This window comes from Myotis davidii, unplaced genomic scaffold (genome assembly GCF_000327345.1).
Source record: "Myotis davidii unplaced genomic scaffold, ASM32734v1 scaffold394, whole genome shotgun sequence".
Classification (NCBI taxonomy): domain Eukaryota; kingdom Metazoa; phylum Chordata; class Mammalia; order Chiroptera; family Vespertilionidae; genus Myotis; species Myotis davidii.
The window spans coordinates 2,265,015-2,289,105 of NW_006287548.1; the positions used below are offsets into that span (position 1 = coordinate 2,265,015).

A 24,091-nucleotide genomic window follows, 5' to 3' on the forward strand; every position below is an offset into this window, starting at 1 on the left:
GAGAAGGCAGAAGAAGGAGGGACTGAAATGTTCTCTTTAAGTTGCCTCACCCGAGAGGAACCCTTGTGCCCAATCTTAAGGGGAGTTGAGTAAGGTGGTTATGAACCATATCCCTAGGTATTCTATCGGCCACTGTAATAGCGTTTGTAAAATATGGGGGAAAGGGATCATTTGCTTTCTTTCATGGTGTTGATGTGTGCCTGAACCTATAGCCACTAATATATAAGGCTGTCCACCTGACTTATTTGAATATGATGAGAGAATAAAGAGTAATCCTTTTTTAAACGTACCAATGGGCTACCCCTTAAAGCATGTGTAGCATCTGGCAAGTCCACCATCCTAGGCTGGCCTGGCCTTTCCAGATGTTGCCTCATGGTCAGGAGAAGGTGTAATGAAGATAAATCCATCGCTGCCCATTTGTCCTCTAAGCAACAGGGAAAGGGATGTTGGAGATCAACGGCCTAATGATAGGGTGTACAAAGGATAGATTCAATAATGAAGTCAATTTCATTGATAGAAAATGCATATTTTAACGAGATTCACAGTGTACTGGGGCTTCGCCTTGGGAGTGTTTATTTCTCACCTTCCTGCTAGGAATCCCCTGGGGAAGTATGACATTCTCTCCAAAGAAGGTTGCCTGGGCTCAAAGCTTCAGGGACCTTCTGAGAACAAAATACTAATGATAGATTTTGATTTTGATATTCGGCTGCTTGGGAGAGACTTTTCGACATTCTTTCAGAATATCCACATCACTCCCTCTAGCACACGCTCACTTTCGCATCTGGTTTGTTTCATCCTTCTGAAAGAATGGTGCTCTCCCACTCTTATTCTATTTCAAAAAGCAACTCTGTCTCAACCACAGCAGCCCTGCCAAGAAAAGGAAAGATGAAAGGCTAGAGTAGGAGCCACCTTGAGATTTCAAGAAGAATCCTAGCCCAGCTGAAGATTGCAGAGAGAAGCAGGAGCGGGAGGAGGGGCAGGAGCCCAGGATATCCTGTGATGACTTCCATGCCAGACACTAAGGGCTTTTATCGCAGGTGTCCACATCCAGTCTGCATTTGGGGCCAGGCATTCCCTGGAAATGATTGGCATCCCTGTTGGAGCCCCCTGGAGCTGTGTCAGGAAATTACACCTGGAAAATCCAGCCAGTGTAGCAACTGTCAGAGTTACCATAGTCCCTTGAGGATTTCCCTTCTTTAAAAGAAGACATCATTATGTACACGCCATAGTTGAGGATATGAGGCTGCTCAAATCTTTGTGAATCCCATGATGCACTTCAGCTGGGGTTGTCATTCCATCCTCTCTCTCTCTCTCTCTCTCTCTCTCTCAACCCCAGCAACTTTCATAGTATTACCCAGGTACTATGCTAAAAGGGCAGCTCTTCTACAAAATCATGCCTTGCAGCTTTAAAAAGCAAAATTCTGTATTTCATAGAGGGAGGGAGGGTCGCTCTCGCCTAAGAAAAATAGATTGGACAGGTGACTGCATGCGTGCATGTGTTTAGAGTTGCTTCAAAGAAGACAAAGAGGTAATAGCAACTAAGAAAATATAAATGAATGAATGAATGAATTGAAGGGTCTAGCTCGGGCTGCTAAAGTTTTTGCCTTAGTAGAGGTTTCATATCAACAGACCCAGGAAGGAAGCCCTGATCTCTGGGTGAAAATCCCTTCCTTGACATTGTGCTGCCAATTGCTATCCCCTAATTCCTGGCAAAGGCAGAAAAAAAAAATCATATCATTGCCATTAACCAAACAGGATGCTTAAAATAAAGTAAAATTGCCCTTTCCGTTGTCCCACAATTTAGGGATTAAAGCCACATTAGGATAGGAAATTAAGTCATGTTTCTGAGGTTGATACCCCATCTTGAAAGGGACCCTGTCTTGAAAATGAAACTAGCAGGCAAGCAAACACCTAAATAATCGAAAATTACCAAAGAACAACAAGAAAACAAAACAACAAGAAAACGTAAACATTTTTAACTTCCTGTTCTGATCCCCTCTCCCTATAGCTGTGACAACTCTTGCATTGCTCAGTTGCCTGTGTGTCAAAATCACTTGTGGACATTGGAAACTATTTGAAAATGTATTGTTGTGGAATGTAATAAAATGATAATATTTTTTATACAAACATCTGAGTTTTTTTTCTTCCCTTTTGCCTGTGAGAACAAAGTGGAAATGTAGGCTTTGAACAGATTGATGTTTTCAGAGCCTACAGGTTGTCTGTAGGGCATTGTTGTGGGCAGTGGGTGGGTTTGCTCCTTGGGGCTGAACACCAGCTTCCCTTCCTTTTAGTTTTATGACTGCTTGTTAGGAATTTATCCAATTTGTGCAGCTGAGCCAACTTTTATGATTGGTGTGGGATTTTGCAAAAGTTGCTAAGTGCTAAATTGCTCGATGTGATTTCCACAAAATTTCTCTTGATGGAAAACCCCGGGAGACTGGACTGGACTTTTAAAGGGTCCCGCGGGTAATGGGACCAGGGGTGCTCGACTCAATGGAAACAGATAACTTCCTTTGGAGAAGAGGCGGTGTCTTGGGCCTCGCCTACCTAATTATTACTTCCAGAGCAAGGGGGAGCTCCCATTCCTGGGCACTTTCGCAGACAAAACAGAAACTTGTAGCATGTTCAAGGCTCAGAGATATTCCTGGCTTCATTTTGGAGCAAGTCGTGAAGATAATGATAAATTACTGTGATCCTGAACTCTTATGAAAGGAACAGCTTCTGAAAGGAACATTCCTTTAAAACTTTGAGGAGAGGGATTGGGGGAACTTATTCCAAAAGCCATATCTTGTTGACAGGCAATTCTTTTTGGTTCTCCTCTTTGGGTTGTCAGTGATTAGTTATATAAAACTAGATGCCCGATGCACGAGATTCATGCATTGGGGTGGTGGTGGGGTCCCCTCAGCCCAGCCTGTACCTTCTCAAAATCTGCGATATTGGGCCTAAACTGGCAGTTGGACATCCCCTTCTCAGTCCGGGACCACTGGCCCCTAACTGCTCGCCTGCCTGCCTGATCGCCCCTAATCACTCTGCATGCCTCCCTGATCGCCCCTAACCACTCTGCCTGCCTCCCTGATCGCCCCTAACTGCTCGCTGGGGGGCTGCCGGCTGGGGTGAGGGGCTGTGGTCTTTCTGGTCTCTGGTCACTGGGCTTTTATTATATAGGATATTTCTATCACAGTGGGATTAGGAGAAAAAAAAAATCTAGGAATTGCAACCTCCCCATTATTGAATGTTTCTAGAATGTGGTCAAGAAGAGGTTGTGGAAGGATTTCCCCACCACCCCCTGTTGGTGGAACATTTCATCAACCCAGGAGCCTTCCTCAGGGGTCTGAGAACCATGATTCAAGGTCTTAAAGGGACATACCCAAGAGGCCCAATTTCCGCCCGAGTCCTACTTTTTCCCTCTCTAACCTAGGTCCAGGGAAAGGTGCTCTTACAGCTATAAAACCTCCCAGTGTTGCTCAGAGGAAACAGGCTTCTGGTTGTCAGGTCTCAGAGGCAGCTCTGACAGTACAGATGGCTCCACAGATGTCCCCGTCGGTCCCGGGCGGGGAGCAGAGGAGACTGTCCATGGCGAGAGCCTCGTTTGCTCCTCTAATGACAAGCATGATTGCCCATTTTGTCTGAGTAACATTTGGCTTTCCTTTCTAAAGCCATTTGTTCCCATTAGTAAAGTATTTCTTTCAGGCAAAGACCCAGGCTCGGTCACCATTTTCCTGAGCTGGCCTGAGACCAGATTTGCCCGACTAAATTAAATGAGCCATCGTGTATGCTCCACTAGCACTGCTGTTTTTGGAGCCCCCTTGGAGAATTCCATCCTGCGCTTCCCGCCTTGGTTCTAGCCCCAGCTCATTCTCGAGGACCTTTCTCTGCCCCAAAAGGAGAGAAAGGCTGTTAGAACTCTGATCTTAGGTGTCCACACAGCACTATAATGTGATATTTCAGACTGCGCTCAAGCATAAATGTTGCAGAAATCGTGTTTCCATGGATCATAAATACCAGATGTCAAGGCCCCGTATGGCCTGTTTGGGCTCCTACCTGGCCCTTTATGATGGTTTAAATGTGCGTTCTTGCTGTGGAAATGAGACCTGCCCTCCTGCCCATGTAACCAAAGCCCCGCCGGTCTGCTGTGGCCCATTTACTGCCCCTCCTCCCTGACTCTGCGGTGGTTTTGCGCCAACATCATGGCCTTTCTATAATTCAGCGGTTCTCAACCTGTGGGTTGCAACCCCTTTGACGGTTGAATGACCCTTCCACAGGGGTCGCCTGAGACCATCCTGCATATCAGGTATTTACATTACGATTCATAACAGTAGCAACATTACAGTTATGAAGTAGCAACGAAAATAATTTTATGGTTGGGTCACAACATGAGGAACTGTATTTAAAGGGCCAGAAGGTTGAGAACCACTGCTAATTTGTTGATGGAGAGGGCTTCAGTGTTGAGCTTTGATTTGTCTGTGTGGTGGGCTGCACACCTGAGCCAGTCTGCAGGCCTGTCCACGCGGCTCGTTTTCTCTCTAATTGTGCACGGTCGCTGGGCTTCTCACAGCTGTAGTTTGCCTTTCATCCACTTTAGTGACGGCCCAAAGAAAACACACAACAAATCCAACCAGCGAACACGGATGGGAGGGGACGCCAGCTGATGGCCTTACAGTCGGCAGGGAGAGGCATCGCCTTATATAAATAAATTAAAAGCCAGGAAGGTGTAGGGATTAATGAAGCCTGACAGCTTGCGCGCACTGGGGTGCATCTAGAGGTTAGATATAAGCAGAAGCCTGCACCCTCAGAAGGCGTCAGGCCACAGGCCTCGGCCGGAGCACATTTGTACTAACTGTGGGGAGCTCTGCTTGGCCCCAGACCTAAGCAGTGAAGAGAGGCGAGGTTTGGGGGATCGCCAAAGAGCAAAATCCCTTTCAGCATGGAATGCTGTTTTCGGAGAATAGGTTACCTCAGGCAAACCAGCAAAAACCATTCTTGTCCCAAGGCCAGTGGGTGGGCAGGAAACCCAGAATCCTTCTCCTCTCTTCTGGGGAAAGTAATATTTCTTGGGGGGTTGTTTTATTTCAGTCACTGACCTTCAAGAGTTCAAAACACCTTCATGCCAAATTCTGTGGCTTGGTTTGGTTGGGGTTTGTTTTTGTTCTGCACAAATGGTATCAGCATTTGTTCTCTTTGTTGGACAACTTGTTTTCACTTGGCAAAGTCTCCAGGTTTCAGTAGTTCACATGGACACATTTACCCCACCCTTTAGCTGCTGTAGAGCATTCCGTATCATGTGAAGTGCCGTAGCTTATTAAGTGCTCCCCTCCTGGTGAGCATTCAGGTTGTGTCCAGTTTTCTTCTTGTTTAGTTTTTACTGTTATAAGCAATATTGCAGTGACCATCCTTAAAGTCACCTCTGCGCACGTGTTTGTCGCCGATAGCATGCCTGGGTCCCATGGTGTGCCTGATTGCATTTTCATACATGCTTCAGATGGCTGCGGGTTTCCTTTTAAAAGGACCTGTCCCCCTGTGAGAGGGCAACAAGGTCGTGGACATCGGAGAGCACCCCAGGTCACCCTTGCACGAGCCGCATAATCTCTGTGACAGTCTCCCTTTCTCTAAAGTGGGCGGAGTGTTTACAAGAGAAGACTTTGGGTAGCTTTAGCCAAAGGGAATGTTAATCCCAGCGACTTTTCTAAAAACACTTCCGATATGCAGAGAAGGTGGGCCTGGCTGTACGCGGCAGCTCACCGGAGCCGAGGCCACTGTGGCCCAGGAGTTAATTCCATCCCTGGGTCCAGCAGGCAGAGCTCTGTTCTTCATGATTAATGAGTTCCTCTTGGTTTCCTCAAAGAGCGGCTGTGCTGTGCCTAGCTGTTATTTATTTATGTTTTCTACTAAAAAATTCATGTAAAACCATCCTTTAAGGTCAGTGCACAGTACTGTGCTGCAGACCGAAATGTTCCAGCCGCCACAAGTAGGTCTACAGGCCAGCCCAGATTCTCCGGTCCTTGGGCTGAGAGGCGATGTCCAGCTTCCTTCAGAGGAGGTTCGGGCTGGTGTGACCTGAGGAAAGACAGCAGGCGACGAGGCTGTTTTCTAGCGGGGGGTTTATATGTGCAGGCAAAGCCACTAGCCCCAAAGGGCTCCAGGCAGGAGTGGCAAATGGGAGAGAAAACAAGGGACCTGTTAGTTCCAAACACAATTTCTTCCAAGAGCACTACCCTGTTTCTGCCGAGCACTAAGACAAAGGGGTCAGGAAAATGGGACTCTGACTCTGAGCATAATGGATCGTTTCTACGGCCGTATATGGGCTGTGTGGGCCCCAAACCCAGGACTGCTGGTTCTGGGATCTGGGGCTTGGGTAGATTCTCTGGATGTCTCAGGGGGGAGAGCAGCAGCAGCTCCAGGGGTGGGTCACCATGCACACAAGCCTTGTGTTGCCTTCTGTGTATACTGGTGCAAAACTGAACCCTTTAGTATCATTAACTAACATACCCACAAGCAAAGGCTCTGATCCGGAGCTGGAACGACAGTATGTCACATCTTGGCCTTCGACCACAGCAGTTTTTCTTGGCAGCAGGACTCATTAGCAGGACGCGTGGACTAGAGTTCTCTGTGCCCTGTCAGAGAGCAGCCGGCTCTGGTCATGATGCGAGTGCAGGGAAAGCTTTGAGCCGGAGGTGGCCTTGACCAGAGTCTTGTTCTCAGCCGGTCTGCTGGTTTGAGACTCTATTTGAGCACAGACTGTTAAAGAACGGTTTTGTCCCTCAGCAATTCCCCACTGCCACCAAGGAGCTGGGAAAGGGGATGTAAAGACCTCAGGGGCCCATGTCAGCTTCCTCACTGCTTCTCTAGGACAGTCCTGACAGCTGGTACTGAAGGAGGAAGACAGTCATTAGGACCTAGATGGGCGTGAGATGGGCGCATCAAAGGAGACCGGGGGTGCCTCATAGGCCTTGGCCAAATGTAGACCAAGAATGTGAGCTCAATAGTAGTGTCATGAGAAGCCCTGGGCCCACACACCATAATCACCATCGGCTTCACACCTCCTGAGAGGGCCGTCGCCCCTCCTCTTTCTCCAAGAAGGCCTGTCTCCACCTCTGCCTTTGCACCAGGTGTTCATCTCCAGCCTGCACCCTCCTCCCTCTTGGTGGCACCCGTCCCTCTCCTGTGACATCCTCACACTTGCCCTGCCCGCCTCACCAAAACCTCCCAGAAAAGCATGGATCAGATTCCTTCACACAAAGGCGTAATCGCTTAGTTCCTCCAACTGGTTGCATTCTCCGAGAAGACCAAACCTAGAGCCAGAGGAATTATTCTATTATTCGCTTATTACACAATTGCATTGTTCGCCGGCAAGCTTCTGTGCAAATCACCTCTTGAATAGGTGAAGTGTTCCACCTCTTGAATAGGTAAAGGTGCTCCACCTTTCTGGAACACCTACCATCTTATCTCAGAATCATTCATTCATTCGTGTGGTCAGAGGAGCTGCCCGGTTTCTCAGTATAAACAGCTCTCTCGGTGAGATCCGTGTGTAAGAGACTTTTTTTCAAGCACCTATGGAATCATATGGAGCAATCTGTAAGAAAACCTCCTTTTTGACATGTATTCTTACAGAAATGGAGAATGTCTTGGATTTTTCAAAGACTTAGTGTAAGGAAGAAGCTCCAGAATTGCCCTCCGTCCACATGGCTGGGCTTTCCCAGCCCACACAGCTGTGAAGCCCATCTTTATAGCTAACCATTTCTCTGACTGCGCTTTTCTTATTTCCACGCCATTGTTGGGGCTTGGTGGAGCCATTCCGGCCTCAGCTGCTCATCTTCCTCCACACTTGAAAGCAGTATTAGGTCATTTTACAGCCTTCTCATTGCAGTTGCTATTTCCAATCCTTTTTAGTGTTTCCTCCTAGTTATTCAACCAAAAATAATAAAAAAATAATGGCTAAATTCAGGTTCAGACTCTTCCAATATCTCAAACCAAGCCCCCTTTTCTTTCCCAGCTTGAAACCATTTGAAAACTCCAAAAAGCATTTCTTTTCCATGATTTTCATTAGATTTGGCTCTAGCCTTCAAGATAATAACCCAGGATGAAGGACCTTCTGGTGGTGTTTCTAAACTCAAGCCAAACCCAGCAAGGGGTGAATGGCTCACAAGTAGCCTGACTCTGGAGCAGCTTTGGCAAAGTTTAGATTAACATCTGAACCTTTGGCTTCTTGTAGCAGCTGGGGATGAGCAAACCAAATTAGGGAAATTGAGTACATAGCGGGGAGGGGGGTACACCTTTAGCCAGTGCTAAATTAAACACTTTGGAGGGCCAAGAAATATCTCCTAGTCCTTCATTATTTCCCATTTTGGTCTGAGTGCTGTATCTCCTATTGGGATCAAAACAGAGTGTCCGAGAGAATTTTTTAAGGCTACTCCCATCTAAATAGTCCAGTGATTTAGCTGGCTCAGGGGGGTTGGGAACTTGGAATCAAATTCAACAAGAGCTCGAAGTGGCCAAGAGCTTATCCCAAACAAATCATAGGCCCCAAACAAGGTGTTGACAGTGTGGCTTGCTCTCAGTTTTACTGCTGATTGGTTCAATGATTTATTGCATTTTTCTACCCTCCTTCTTCAATTTCTTCCTCTTTAACACAGAAGCGATGACACTTGGTACCTGTGAAAATGAATGGTTTCAGTGATTTTTCGGTGTGGACGAGCCTCTTGGATCCTTGCTTTAAAGCTGCTTGCAGTTTGGTGGGTTAAGTGGAGGGGTTACGGCTGGCGTCCTGGGACATTTTATCAGCCCTGCCTCAGTCCAGGTGGAGGCCTGGAAGTTGGGGCACACTTACCCACATTTTCAGTTCCCGGATTGCCAGTTGGCAGGACGGGTTCCGAAGCCTAATGAGCAAGTATTGCAAACAGAGAAGCTCCTGGCTCCCACTTGTCTGTCCTTTTCATGGTCCTCTCTCTCCACGCACACCGTACACCTTAAGATCGATGCCTTCGGGGAGCAGCCACTTAAGGAGAAGACAGATTGGGTGAAGGTGGGGGCAGAGCAGCGTGCGGCCATGGAGCCCTTTTCTGTAGAAGCCGCCTCGTCTCCTTCAGCCAGCAGCCCTGTTCAGAAAGCATGCAGCACAAGAGCCCTCAGAGCTCTCTTATTTTCTGTCCAGAAAGACAATAGATTTGTTGAGCAGGGAAGGTCTGTGGTTACTCTACAGAGGAGCAGACAGAGTTTCAGGGAGGTCAGTGCCTTGTCCAGGCACTCACACCTGGGGCAGTAGCAGAACTCAGGCATGAAGCAGGCCATCTGGCCCAGCCTGTGTGACTCAGTGATTGAGTGTCAACCTATGAACCAGGAGGTCACGGTTCAATTCCTGGTCAGGGCATATGCCTTGGTTTCAAGCTCGGTCCCCAGTAGGGGGCGTGCAGGAGGCAACTGATCAATGATTCTCTCATCATTGATGTTTCTATCTCTCTCTCCCTCTCCTTTCCTCTCTGAAATTAATAAAAATAGTTTTTAAAAAGAAGCAGGTAGTCTGTTCCCAGGCTGCCCCCAGTCTACTACTCCTCCATATTCCCTTCAGGTACAGAGTGGATGGCCCTTGGGTGTCTCTGCTACACATTCTGGATGGCAAGCCTGTCCTAGGCTTCAACCAAGCCTCTCAATCCACTGCTCAGAGTAGGCATGGAAGGGACTCTCTAGAGCAGTGGTCGCCAACTGGTGGTCCACGGACTACTGATGGCCCATGAGGTCTGAAAGGTTGGCAACCACTGCTCTAGAGAACCTGTGTATGTCAGTGTCCTGAAATGATCTGTGCACAAGTGACCCGGGGATGGACTGTCTTACATCATTTATATAAAAGTAGCCAGTGGTTTGGCTACTAACTCTCTTAGCAACCCTATGAAGCTCCCTGTACCACACAGAAAGTACACAGAACAATGTCAACACCAGTACACTCATAGTAGACCACAGCAGAGCAGAAGTGGTGAAAGTGAAGGTCACAATTTTTCTATAACAGAAAAAGAAACTAACCCCAAGGATCTTAATTTAAGGAAAAAAAAAAAAGAAGAAAGAAAATGAGGAAGAAAACAAAGGTGTGGGGGCGGGGGCCGCAGGGGGAGAAAGAACTGTGAGAGAAAGCATTCTTGTTTGAGGCCTCAGTCACGCTCAGTGGGGAATTTCCCGGTGCAGGTTGGAGTGTCTGGGGTGTTTCCTCTGCACAGCATGTGTGGTCTTACGCCACCAGGCAGTGTTCCAGACCCCTTGGGGTAAACATCTCTTAGACTAGGTTTGGTTCTTAACTAGGTATGGCTGTTCACCCTTCATGCCATCGTATGGAGATCTACTGATAAGGACACTGGAGAATATTTGACTTTTCTAGCGGGGAGAGAGTTCCTGAAACAGTCCAGTGGATGTTTAATGACTCTTGCTCTGAAAAATCAGGAAAATGGGAGATAGATGAGACCTTACGTCACTCATCACTGTGTACCTAACCCACCTCTCAGTGATGCTAAAGGAAGAACTCCTGGGGAAGCAAGAGGACTTTCAGTCTGAGGTTCAAGGTCCATATGAAAATGGCCATGTTTTGTTGGATTGCATTTTTGTTCATTTGTGTGTGTTTTTTAAGAAGGCTCACTTGATTGCTCCAACTCTACTAAAATCCCTTCCAGTCACCATGAGCCCTGCTCCCTCTCACTGTTCTGGTCTGCAGCAGCGGGTGCAGGGAGAGGGGACAGACCTGGCTCTCAGGTAGGGAAGCATAGGATGGAGGATTTGTGGGGGGCAAGGCAATCTCTTTTAATTCCTCAAAGAGAATCCGATAAAAATGAATTTGAGCCCAAAACCAAGAACTCAGTGTATGAGTAAAAAGCTTCAGGTGCCATGTTTGAAACCACTCCTACAACCTCCGGCCCTCATTTTGCAGCTTAATTCTGAAGTGTCCTCCTCCCCACTCCCGGGTTTCTTTCCTGGCCCTGGCCCAGCCTCCTTTGCCCAATCCCCACCCTGTGCTCCAGCAGCAATAGGAGTCCCCTCCACAATGCCCCCCTTTCTTGTACACTATTTTGTTGGGGTTGAGTCTTTGCTTCCCAACCTGTCAGGGCCTTGATTACAGACACCTGGTCCCATACATCTTTCCCAAAGTCCTCAATATGGTTCCTGGGCACCTACTAAACCCTCTTCATAAGTGATGGTTGGTTGATTGGTTAGTTAGCCAGTCAATGAAGAACAATTTAAATCAGTCTTCCCTCTGTGAGTAACGCCTATCAGAGAAAATGTGAAGCCCTAAATTTCAGATTGCCACATCTTCTCATTCATGAGAGATCTTCATTAGTTCCCATCAAGGTGGTGAGCCATGGATGCAGGTAAACCACGGGAGGGTGTGTATCCAGGCGACTAGGATCCAAGACCTTTATTTCTGTTAGGATGGGGTAGTGATGATGTGGAGGCAGTTGTAGTGTCCTGCCCACACCCAGAGAACCTGAGAGCAGACTAGGGGAGGAGGGCTCTCCTCTGGCCCTAATACAGTACTGAGCATCAGAGTTCAGGCTTTGCGGTCGGATTGGCCTGAGATTGAACCCCAACAGGGGCCCAAAAGGAAATAGGGTCATGTAAGCACAAAGGTTGAAAGTGTAAGTCATGTGGGTGGTAAGATCCATCCCTGACCTGTGTTCTCCTAAATGTGTGGCCCATTCTGCTCTTCCTCATCCATCTGACACTCATAACCACTCCCTATAACAGAGTCCTGGCAGGTTCTCTTCAAGTTGTTCCTCGTTAAAAAAAAAAAAAAATTTTAAAAACAAAATTCCAGGTCTCTAGACGCCCCCTCCCCCTTTTTTGCTATCTGCCTCACTTCTCAAGCTAGGTCTCCTTCCCAGGGAGGTGCTGCCTCCATTCTCTGCCTTGAGCTCCTCGCTCATTACTTCTCCCTCCTCCAAACCCTTGCCTTTTCTTTGCTAGAACTACGGGAACCTGGTGGAATCATACTCCTTGCTGCCAACAGGCTGAGGTTTACCTACTAGGCTCAACCGAAAAGGAAGGTGGCCTGTGAAGGTCGAAGAGGATTTTGAGAAAGAAAGCTCTTAATCAACCCCAGACATCAAGAATATTCGCGAAGGGACTAGAGAAAATTGCTATCAAATTAAATTGCTTTCGTACAAATGTTCCCTATATTTGGGTTTTCCCCAGTGTGCCATTCTTTCTTTAAGGCTTGGTGAACAGATGCATGTTTGAAAACGTTGATTAACTTATCCTCTTTTCGACCCCTTCCAACTCCCCCAAACTGCTGGAAGCAGTCAAAAGCCACGTCAAGCCTCTACTGTGTTCTTCACCTTAAGTAGCCTTTACTTCTCCAGGTGCAGAACTATCAGCCACATCTAGGCAATCAATTTCACAGACCAATCTCATTGGTCCAATTTCTTAGAAATGGATCGATTCTTAGGAGTTCATCTCATCCAGTCATCCGCCTCCAGAGACAAGAAGCTGTTATCTCCTAGGACAAAATGTCCTCATAGTTATCACCACCCTCTTACCCTTTTTTAAGATCCAGGCAACATTCACCCCTTTCCAGACCATCATCAATAATGTCCTCAGAGTTCTTCTTTGCGGTGTGAGATGGAGCAAGATGACTAGCCTCTAAGAACTCGTTGCATCCTTTGTGAAGACCAAGTACCTAAAAGCAAGAACAGGATTTGGCCCAAAACTCACAGATAGGAGCCCCACAATTTTTGTTCTAGGCTCATTCATAGTCTCATCCAATGTTCCGCATCTTTTAACCATGAAGGTATTAAGACCTCTGAGCATCAAAACTATTACTGGTTGGAAATGTGATGGCTTTCTCCCTTTCTCCCATGTTTGTTTTATTTTTCATAAGGTTAAAAAAAAATCTCCAGGCTGACTTTCACAAGTTTGATTTGATCCCCATGACAGACACCACCTGCCTCTTGTTGATTCGTGTCCACGTCTTTCTTCCAGGGAAACAGTCTGCATTGTCGAGGCCTGGAGAATAATGCAGGAGGTGGGCACCGAGGTGGGGAGGCTGGCACAGCCTGCAGGTGCCAGTTGCTGTGCTCTAACCATGCCAGGAGCAGGCAGGATTTATGAAGGATTGGTGCCAGTGGCATCGATCCTTTCAAGTGGGGTCTTGGCACGTTGTTTTGTGCATCTCTTCTGGGCCACCAAGGGGATGAGAATGTGCTTTAGCACTTTTGCCAGGAATGAGGTTGTAACATGATTACAGCGAGCACCTCCAGGAAAAGTCTGAATTTTCTGTGTGGCTGTGATGGATGGATCTTCAGTTCAGGTCATGGTCAAGTCGACCTTCCCTGAGATGTTGTGCTGATCAAGAAGTTCAGGCTGGTCTGAAGCTCTTTTATTCCTTTTGTTTGATACTGTAGCTGTTTAGGATTTGGGTTTTGTGGTAAGCCTTGATTTCTGCATATCATTTTATAGTGCTGACTTCAAGGTTGTCCACCTGACTTTGGGCTGAATAAAACTCTCACAGGGCCACATGCCTTCACTTGGTGCCATTTTGCTGACAGCAGGAACAAGCATAATTAACTCATGAGATTGGAAGAAGTGATAAGACACTGTTCTTCACCACATATTTGATTCTCTTTTTAAATGATTTTCCGTTTTAGACATGTAATTTTATTGGCTCTGATTTCTATAAGATGGACAGCATAGTGAATAGAGAAACCTGTATTATCCCCTTCCCCAAAATATTATCATAAAAGAAGAAAAAGATAGTGATAATACTAGAGAAAATTCAGAGTAAATTAACTCAGCTGTATTCAAGACTGGGCTAGTCAGATTGGATGCCCATGTTTGATCTATTCTAAACTGAAGAAAGCCAATAGAAAAATAGACGGGAAAGGAAAGATGGGAGATATTAGCACAGATATGTGAAGGTGAATCGGCATGACATTCTTTCCAATTCTACGTCTACATTGAAGCATATAATGATGAAACGTGACTTCCTTAAATTTCCATACATTTATTTGAAATCCAGAGGAGAAAGGCTCTTGTACTCTGTGTCCACTTCGATGCATCATCATATAAGGAGGGTCAGCATGTTATACTAGATGAACAACACAGTCATGACAACTGAGGATGGACATGCAGTGTCGTTGAAGTTGCCTCAAAACTCAGACCTATATTTCTAATGAATAACCATCATTATAAAGACACAAGTAAGGATTTACTTGGCACTAAAGACCTTTCCTATTGTTTCTGTTCTTCTGGTTACTGGAAGTAAAGACAGATCCTTTGAGGGAAAAGGCTCCATTAATATCCCTGTTACATGATCTAGAAGCAGATGGGATGCTTGAGCTGCCAACATACCGAAGAGTCGTTCTCAGAAAGGTCTGGTCTCTGCCTTGTAGCCATGGTGATAGAACTGGTTATAGCTTGATTTGTTTGTTTCCTTTTTCATTATAGTGGACATCCCAGAAGTACATGGGAGAGAGGGCTACGAAGATGAAATTGTTGGTGAGTATTACTATGATTTAGCAGATAATCATGAAATTCAAGTTTGGTTATAAAGATGTACTGCAGAGGGCCAGAAACCACCAATTGCTCTGTCAAGGTCAACTTTAGAGTTTAGAAAGTGTATCGAGTCCCTTCTGCCTAATCTGAAACAGGTCCCCTACTTCGGGCAACTTTCAACATCGATGGACGTCAAATCTGGAGAAACCCTGGAGAAGTGAAGGCCAGGGTCCTCTACAGGAGTCACTGCTTGAACCCATTAACCTCCTTCCAAAAGGTGCCGCGTGAATGAGCGTCACCGTGCATCCCCTCCCAGGCCCTAACTGGCATGTAGGGACCTTTCTCACACTCTCCAAGTCTCCAAGTGGGGGCTCACTGCAAGATCCATGTTTCTTTCTCACACTGCCCATCTCGTGTTTTCATTTTATTTCAAGCTCTGTCTTCCCACTTCAAACACATACTCAAGAGGCTGGAGCGAGAATCCCGACTAAAGGGCCCCTGGGCAGACATGTAGATGTCATTTCTCCCCTGGGCTCAGAGCAGCACAGGTCTGTCCGGGCTTCTCTGAGGGCCAGAGCTGATCTCCAAGAGGGATCGCGAAGGTTCCCCTCGGAGAACAGCTTTGAGACCAAGATTGATGCATTTAAGAAGAGCAGTTTATAGAGCAGCTGCTTTCCACCCGACCTTAATCAAACACTTCAAGTGTAGTTATAGAAACAGAGTGACTAATCCAAACAGCACCTTGTTAACTGAACGCAGACTCTGCCTGCAAACCCGGCCTGACGCTCCTTTTATGGGCAAAGCTGTGCAACTGGCCTCCGCGGAGGCTGCAGTGGATCAAGCAAGGAGCACTGACGGGGAGGAGGAGGGCCGGAGGGTGCAGGAAGCCTGAGGGGCCGGTGCAACTGCTTGCTGACTCCGGGACCCTGTGTGAGTGACCTAGTCACTTAATTCCTTAAAACCTCGGTTTCATCGTCTATATATATATATCACCCTGCTTTCTTCATGGAATTATCAGGAAATCCCACAAAATAAGCCATGGGTATCGTCATGCCTTGGCCACACTGGGTGGTTTAAACAACAGAAATGTATTTCTCCTCATTCTGGAGACTGGAAGTCCAAGATCACGGTGTCAACCGTGTGGCTTCCTTCTGAGGGCTGTGAGGGGAAATCTGGTACAAGCCTTTCTCTCTGTCTTGTCGATGGCCTTGCCTGTATCCACATGGCCATCTGCCGTCTCTGGCTGTCTCAAGTTTCCCCTTTTTATAAGAACACTCAGTCACACTGAGTTAGGGCCCACCCTATTTCAGCTTGATTACCTCTGTAAAGCTTCTCTCTCCAAATAAGGTCACACTCTGAGGTTCTGGGATTTAAGACTTCAACATGTGAGTCTGGGGAAGGGACATAGTTCAACCCATTAGTAAGGTAAGACGGATGTCAAGTGAAGCCTGGTGGCTTGAAAAACATCTGCTGCTCGGATGGCCAGGAATGCTATGCAGACACTCTTGCTGTGAGAATAGCCTCAGCCTGCCCTTCGACTTAACTTGAGCCCCTTGGAAGTAAGGGATGAGGAGGAGAAGGAGGAAGGGTGCCCAAACACAGGGCCATCCCTGGGGCTCCGAAGGCACCCTGTTATAATATGTATTTACTTAGCTTTAGTGACATTATCTAAGTCTCAAATACTTAAGACTATACTCACTATGTGCTGGACACTAAGCACTTTATCAATATTCATGTAGTTCACCTAGCAACCAAGGGAGGTAGACTTTACTAATATCCCCATTTTACAGATGAGAGAACTGAGGCAAAGCGAGGTTAAATAACTTTCCCGAAGTTACACAGCGAGGCTGTGGCAGGCCTGGGCGTTGAAGCCAAGCAGTGTTAAGTCCCGGCTTCCAACCCACGCTCTGAAGACCCTCTGGGGAGGCTCAGGTATTTCGCCCCGCCAGAAGCACTGCCTGCCATCTGTCCTGTGCTTTCTGTCCTAGACGAGTACGAAGTGGACTGGAGCAATGCTTCTTCCTCCACCTCAGGGTCCAGCACCCCTTCGGCCGACAAAGAGAAGAGCTGGCTCTACACGCTGGATCCCATCCTCATCACCATCATCGCCATGAGCTCGCTGGGCGTCCTCCTGGGGGCCACATGCGCCGGGCTGCTGCTCTACTGCACCTGCTCCTACTCGGGCCTGAGCTCCCGCAGCTGCACCACGCTCGAGAACTACAACTTCGAGCTCTACGACGGCCTCAAGCACAAGGTCAAGATGAACCACCAGAAGTGCTGCTCCGAGGCGTGACGGATTGCACCCAAATCGCATCTGACGTTTCATTCCAGCGAGAGGGGCTAGTGAAGATTACAATTTTTCTCCCCTTTGGAAACTGAATGCCATAATCTCGATCAAACTGATCCAGAATTACCGAAGGCGTGGGCAGGGCAGGCGGGCAAGTGGAGGGAAGAGGGAGATGCAGCCGCGTGGGTAGGGAGGGGTGCCACGACCCACCTAGCACCGCGGGGGGCCGAGTCATTGCTGGGACAAAGACGGGAGCTCATCTCTTTGGGGTCACAGTTCTCTTTCGTTTGTGAGTTTGTTATTATTATTAATTATTATTATATTTTATTTCTTTGGTCTGTGAGCAACTCGAAGAGGCAGAAGAGAATGGCTTTTCTAGCATAGAAGCAGAGGGGGATCGTTATTCTCTGCTTTCTGTTTCTAATCAACGCTTGAAAAGCAAAGGGTCTTTTCACACTTTCCACCTTCAGGGGAAAAAACTCACAATCCAAGCCGTGCAGCTTATCCCGTCTCCTGATCTCCTGACTTACGGGATCTGCTGTGGCGAAGGCCCTGCCGCCCACCCTGCGCGCTGCCGTGCCCAGTCCTAGCATTTACATAGGATGTCGTTGCCTTTAGCTTTTTTTATCCAGGGGAAAATTGCCATTTAGGGTCAGCACGAACAGCTCTTTCCTACATGCGATTTAAAACAAACCAGAAAGGAAACTTCACACGTCAAAATCCACGGAAGCACCTCCATGTTAGACGTGGACGAGCCTTAAGGAGCTTTGTGAATAGGAGCCATTCAGACCAGGATTTATGGCTGTGGGGCTCCTGCGGGGCCTCTGGGGGTGGTTCTGCTTCCCGCCCCCCTCCTTGTTCTCCTAAGACATGGACACATGCACACACATGCATGCACCCCCCCGCCACATATGTCTCTAAGCCCCAGGAAAGGCCTCATTTGATAGTCTCAAAGGTGGGGTGGGGAGACACAAGCTGTTTTCTCTGTCGGTGCCAGGTGCCTGGTGCCCACCGGGTGGAAAGGGGCAGTGGAGGGGGAAAGAAGTCCAGCCCCTGATCGTGTGATGGCAAAGGCTGAGCAGACCGTACAGAGAATCTTGATGAGTCAGCCTCTCCACGAGTAAACATTGATCTCTCCTTGGGGTTACGGCCACCACCTCCACCTTTCAGGAGAGGGGGCCAGGATGTCAGGGTGTCTCGCCGGAAGTCTGCAAGCACTGTGAACCAAAACGCTGGCAACCCTGTCTGAACCCCAGAGAGACCGATGTTCTCTCACACACATACACGCACCAATTTATGTGTTTTTTTTTATTAAGTGCCTTGAAAAAGTGAAGAAAAATGTATTTTCCCTCTATGTCGAAATCAGTGAATATCATACAAGTTAAGGCATTCCTCCTTCCCTAACCCCAGGGGCTCCCCGCCCAGCTCCCCCACCTCACCGCTGACCTAATGGAATAAGCCCGCTGCCCAAGTGGTCGTCATTGCCCAGATGACTCTCAGCTGCTCCAGAAGGGGGCACATCAGGAATGGATGAACCTGTGCGAAGGATAGGATTGTCCGCGTCAAGATCCAAATCTGATTTTGTAGTGACGCCTAAGGTTTACCTGTGTGCTGGTTGAAACTCTACCGGCGTGCCCAGCCTATCGCATAAACTGTCCGACCATTTTTGCTGCTATGGTCACCCCAATCTCATGTGTCTCGTGCCCAGGTGGAAGGGGGAGGGTGAATGGGGCTGGCAGTTTCCTGTGTTAACTCATGGAAATGCTGGTTCACATGGGAACGTCACCATGTTTTGTGTGCAGAGAGGGACTCATGCCAACAGCTATTTATTCCTACGTGTGTGTGTCTGTGCCGCCTTTGAGTTCTCTGTATCTACTGTGTATGTGAATGGTCACGTGGGACTCAGTGGTGTTGTTGTGACTTTGACTCTGACCGAGGGCCTGAGTTAACTGCTGATCTCAGCACTCGCTGGCACCGTGGTAGTTAGAGGTGAAAAGTAAAGCCGTCAAGCCCAAGGGCTTAGCTTTAGGCCCACCCTGAGCTGGGCGTAGAGCAGAAGCAAGTGTTTAAGTAGCCTACCCTCCTCTTCGCCTTCCCGTGTGGCTCCGTGTTCAGGAAGCTAGCAAGTCCTGGGGATTTACAGGAGCAGCCTACAGAAGAAGAGAAGTTCAGACGTCTACTCTGGGGGTCTGGCTGTCTCATGCCCAATGGACCGTGTTACAGCTCCCCAAAGACCAGCCCTGTCTCCAGCCTGCAGTTCACCTCTAAGTTACATACAACTCAGCCTGCATCCCTCTGTATCCATGTTCTCCGTGAAGCCCCAGGCGGGCCCTGAATGCTGAACAAAAGCAGGCTCCCCAGGGCTGCGTGTAGATACCTCACCAATGCTGGAGGCTGGTCTCTGACGAGACAGAAAGATAGTGGCCCCCCGATTATAACTTGGCCAGAGGGCACCCTGGTGCATTTGTCATCTCCATCGGCAGGTGGGCTGGCTGACCCGTTTCCTTAAGTCATTCCCTTTGGGAAACCCAACTCACAGTATTGATCTCCTTTTTTGCCTTGTACTGACTGACACATTACCTCCACGCTCTCCCGGACTAGACAGGCCACAGGCCACAGGTTGCTTTCTCTCTTAGGTGGGAATGAGGAGTTGACAGGGATAAGGGTCCAAGGAATGAGCACGAATGGCAAGAAAACAAGGGGAGAAGTTAAGCCATCACACAGGTTAACTTTTCCAGGGTTTGCAGTTAAAGGTATACGACCATTTGCTGGCTGAGCCAGATCACGGGAACTTGAGAGCTTTTACTGTGATTCTTCAATGTAAAAATTAAACAAACAACAATGTCAAACTGTGTTTATATGATTTGTATAAAGCCTTTTTAAGATTACTATTTAAATAAACATTATACCAGAGATATTTTGTTGAGCGTCTTTTACTGGAGACGAAGAGACTTGGGGTGACCAAATCACCCCAGCTTGCCCAAGACGTTCCTGAAAGGCCCGTGTCCCCAAAGTCCCTCCACCTCAGCAAACCAGGATGCTTGGTCACTCTCCTGGGACAACGTTTCTCAACATTTTATGGGGAATTAATAGGGGGATTGGTTGGCTTTTTATAAAATAAAAATACGATGGAGATGGGTAATGGGCTACCTGTCCAATTGGGTTATTTTAACTCAAAGACTTGCCTGGTCGATTTCCAAGACTGTGATCCCTACAATCAGACCTCTCAACAGTAGACCAGGAAAGGCCTCGCTATGCAGGTGATAGTTAAGCTGAAACCGGAAGGGATGAGGAGTCAGCTAAGCAAAGTGCCTGGGAAAAGCTTTCACGTGGAAGGAACAGCATATAGAGATGCTGCTGTGGGGACGTCGGCTGTGCTCCTGGGAACACAGAGGCGGGAACCAGATAAGCTCCTGCAAGGCACAGGGAGAAGGCTCTGTTGGATCTGCATCACCCCTGGCTGTCCTGTCCTTAATGTATGCAAAGAACAGCTCCCCACTTCCCAACCCCATTCCTCACTGGCCCAGAAGGTCACCAGAGTCAGATTTCTGCAACTTCCCTCTCTGCCCTCGCTGTGATCTTCGTAATATCACCCGTCTCCTGAGATCCCTGCTTCTATTGTATTCCTGACCCTCGCAACAATAACAGAGGGTAAAATGAAAAGCAAATTCTACTTTCCTTTAGTTGAGCTTTGGGGTATTTTTAAAGCCCTAGTAAACTAATAATATCTCCTGGTCTCTAGCCCTCTAGTGTTTACATAAGATCTCTCTCTCTCTCTCTCTTTTTTTTTTCTTTCCTTATCTGTATCCTTCTGGAAATGTTTATTCAATGCTCAGGGGAGGCAGTGAAATGAAGTTGGAATAGGCCCATCCTTGAAGGAAACAGGGCCCATCTGGATGCCACGGTGCCTTTGCCCCCGCAACGCTGGTGGCGGTGGTAGAGCCCGGGAGGGGAGCGTGAAGAGGAAATGGAAAGATGAGTGTGTTCCCGTTCTCCCAAGCTTCAGCCTCTAACCCCAGGCTGAGCTAAATAAAACTGCTGGGGAAAATATTTCCCCCGGGGGATAGGGTGTGAGATGAGGGGGTGATGATCAAAATATGAAATGCTAACTACCTCGGAGCTCCCTTCTGTCCACCTCTGGGCTTCACAGAAGCTTTTTTTTAATGGGATGTGTGTGCCTTTGAGCACTACACAATTTGTACAATTTTTTAAATCCTCATTGGAGGATATTTTTTACACTGATTTCTAGGGAGGGTGGAAGGGAGTGGTAGGGGGAGAGAGAGAGAGACATCAATTGGTTGCCTCTCCCACATGCCCGGGCCAGGAATCAAACCTGCAACCCAGACATGTGCCCTTGACTGGGAATAGAACCCATGACCCTTCAGTGCTCGAGCCAGTGTTCCAACTACTGAGGTACGCCCGCCAGGACCGTCATGGTACCTTTAATGCCTGTTCCCATCAGCAAAACAGGAAGGATCTTAAGAAGTGTAAGGACTGAGGCAGAGGCTTGCTTGCCCTTGAATTCCCATCTCTCAGAATTCCCAAGCCCCAAAGCCTGCTCCCTACCGGCAAAGGCTGGTCCTCCTCAGTCCTTCATTTTCTCGGCGACCTTGAGAGGAGCTCTTGGAGGAAAGACATGCCTGAACACCAGGGTGAGAGACCACTAGGGAGCCCTGAGCCAAGTCATTCTTGCAGCCTATCCAGCGAATGACGCCTGACCCTCTGTCCCCTGCCTGCAAACCCCATAGGACAACTGCGCGCAGGCCCGCTGCTGGTGCTGTGAGAGAAAGGCCTTCAGCTGCCCTAGCCTGTCCTCCACACTCCACCTGCCCGCTGGCCCCAGGTGAGCGGGGCCTCTCTCCGCAGAGGAGCCAGCCTGAGCAGGCGCACACAGATGCAAAGCCCTGACCTGAGGGCCAGCCCTTGTGCACACAGAGGCACCCAGCACAGCCCTGCACCAGCAGAGAAGTATAGCCCGGGCCAGGGACTTGGGTGCTCGGTTCTGGGCTCCTCACCATAACAGCAGGCCCGAGAGCTGTGGTCAGGTATGAACGCTCCTCTAGCCCAATTCAAACGACCTCAAGAGCCTGTCCCCACTCCCCCACTCCCAAACCCTGCTCCCTCCACCCCAGGCCTCTGGGAATCAGCAGCAGAGCCAGGTTGCCGCGGCTTGGAGCACAGCTCTGCTAATAAATCTCCATCCTGCAGCCCAGACTGCCTCCGCTGGGACCTGAGCACCGCTTCCTGAGTGCCCGCTGGCTGCCCGGCTGCACTGCCAAGCCCCACACATAACCACCCTGTGGGCTTGACTCCAGAGCCAGGCAGGCGGCCTTTCTGGACCGGCTTTCTCTCTTCCCTGTTTTCCTCCTCCGGCCCCCTCATCTCACCTCTTCTTGAGCAGTTACATTTCTATTCCCAGCCAACTGCTTTTAAATCTTGTGGGAGTTCAAAGAAAGCTTGTGAGGGTTTTGAAACCCACCAATGCTCCTTTGCCCTTGAACTTGGACATGCTGAGGAGGTGGGAGAGCGCTAGTCCCAGAGCTGGGGGGAACCAGGGTTCTCGGTTCTGCCTCTTGTTCTGTGACCTTGGGAAGGTCATGCACATCTTGGCTTTCCCACCTCTAAAGTGGGCATTGGGCTATATTAATTTTGAGCCCTGAGCTCGGACAGCCCAGCTGACGCAGTAGTTCTGCTTGGTTGTCTGAATCTGTCAGACACTCAGGGAGGGATAGCTCCTGGTCCGAGTTCTCTCGGGCTCCCTTCTGCAGAGAAGCCAGGAGCACACCCTTGGGCTTGATTCTATGGGGGAGCTGGCCCAAATCCAAGCTCTCTCTCAGCAAAATGGCTCTGTTTCCCAGAGCCCGTCACTCATAGCTATTTATATAGATATTGATGTGCTTATTTGTCTATCTCCTACTAGCTCTTGAGGGAAGAATGTATGCATGATTTCATTCATATCCTCAACATATTTTACATTAAATGCCTACTATGTGCCTTGCTAGATACTAGGAAACAGTAGGCGTAACAGATGTGGTCCCTGCCTTCAGAGAGCTTACAATCTAGAGAGAAGAGACTTTGGTGAGTCCAATAACCGCACAACCCTATCATAACCATCACGGCGGGAGCCATAAAGTGAAGAGTAGAGAGCTGTGAGTGTGGGAGCAGATTGGGCAAGCCACCACTGAGCATCATGTCCAATGGAGCTGAAACCTCAGGCTGAGTCAGATGACTGGGACAGGCAGGAGGGAGGGCATGGTGGACAGAAAGGGCAGCACATGCAAGGATTGGAGGTAGAGGGAAACCTGGCAGCAGCAAAAGTGGGGGTTAAGGACAAGCACCTTATTCACTATTGTATAGGAGCCCCCAATGCATAACTGGCATTTACTGGGCAAGCACATAAACATTTGTTGAATGAATGAATGATATCTAAATTTCCCTTCCTGATAGTATTAAGCTGCCTGATAGTATTTAGTTTGTACAAACTAAAAGGTGAGAGTTTTAGTTCTTCCTAATCACTACCTGTGCTTCCCTGTAGTGAAACATGTGGAAATCTCCTAGAGTCTGAACTGAGAAAGTATGCCCACAAGTTCCAACATGGAGATGGGTATTATTCGTTTCTGTGTAAAATTATAATTTTATGATAAACTAGAGGCCCAGTGCACAAAATTTGTGCACAGAAGGGGGGGTGGGTCCCTCAGCCCAGCCTGCACCCTCTCGCAATCTGGGACCTACCGGGGGATGTCTGACTGCCAGTTTAGGCCCGATCACACGGACATCCCTCTCGCAATCTGGGACTGCTGGCTCCTAATCGCTTGCCTGCCTGCCTGATTTTGCTCCTAAAACTCAAGCTTCTTATTTTTTATTTTTAATATTTACATTTCTTCTTTATTTTTATTTTAAAATTCAAGCTTCTTGAGAACATGAGGCATTTAACATTATTCCATATTCCTTACCAAGAGCTAAGCATGGTAAACACAGCAAATACTTAATACTTATGGGCTTCTATACAAATACTTTCCAACCAGGAGTGTTTAATAGGCAGTCTCCAAAAACTTGAACTGGAAAGCCTAACAGTAGAGTGCTCAGATTTCAGGCATCAGGTGCTATTAGCAGGATTTCTATCCCAATTAAACTCTAATTCTGAGCTCTCAACAGTACAAACTGCCTTTCACTATCTCCAAAGTTGTGTGTGTGTGTGTGTGTGTGTGTGTGTGTGATTGCAAAAAAGAGATTTATTTATTAAGAATTATTTAATGCTTGCATAAAAATCACCAGTTGTTCCTCACTGGGTTTTTAACACACATGAGTTCTTTGGGAGTCCCTTTATTCACCCCAACACTT

General features: G+C 48.0%; 1 protein-coding gene across 2 annotated transcripts in view; it reads left to right on the forward strand.

Moving 5' to 3' along the window:
* NRP2 (neuropilin 2) overlaps positions 1 to 19,665 on the forward strand; it is a 124,214-nt gene extending 104,549 nt beyond the window's left edge. For both annotated transcript variants that reach the window (XM_006759410.2, XM_006759411.2), the window contains exons 16-17: positions 14,416 to 14,466; positions 16,452 to 19,665. In XM_006759410.2, coding sequence (XP_006759473.1) covers positions 14,416 to 14,466; positions 16,452 to 16,756 — 356 coding nt within the window. In that variant the 3' untranslated portion in view covers positions 16,757 to 19,665. The remainder of the gene's footprint in view (positions 1 to 14,415; positions 14,467 to 16,451) is intronic.
* Positions 19,666 to 24,091: the final 4,426 nt, after the last annotated feature.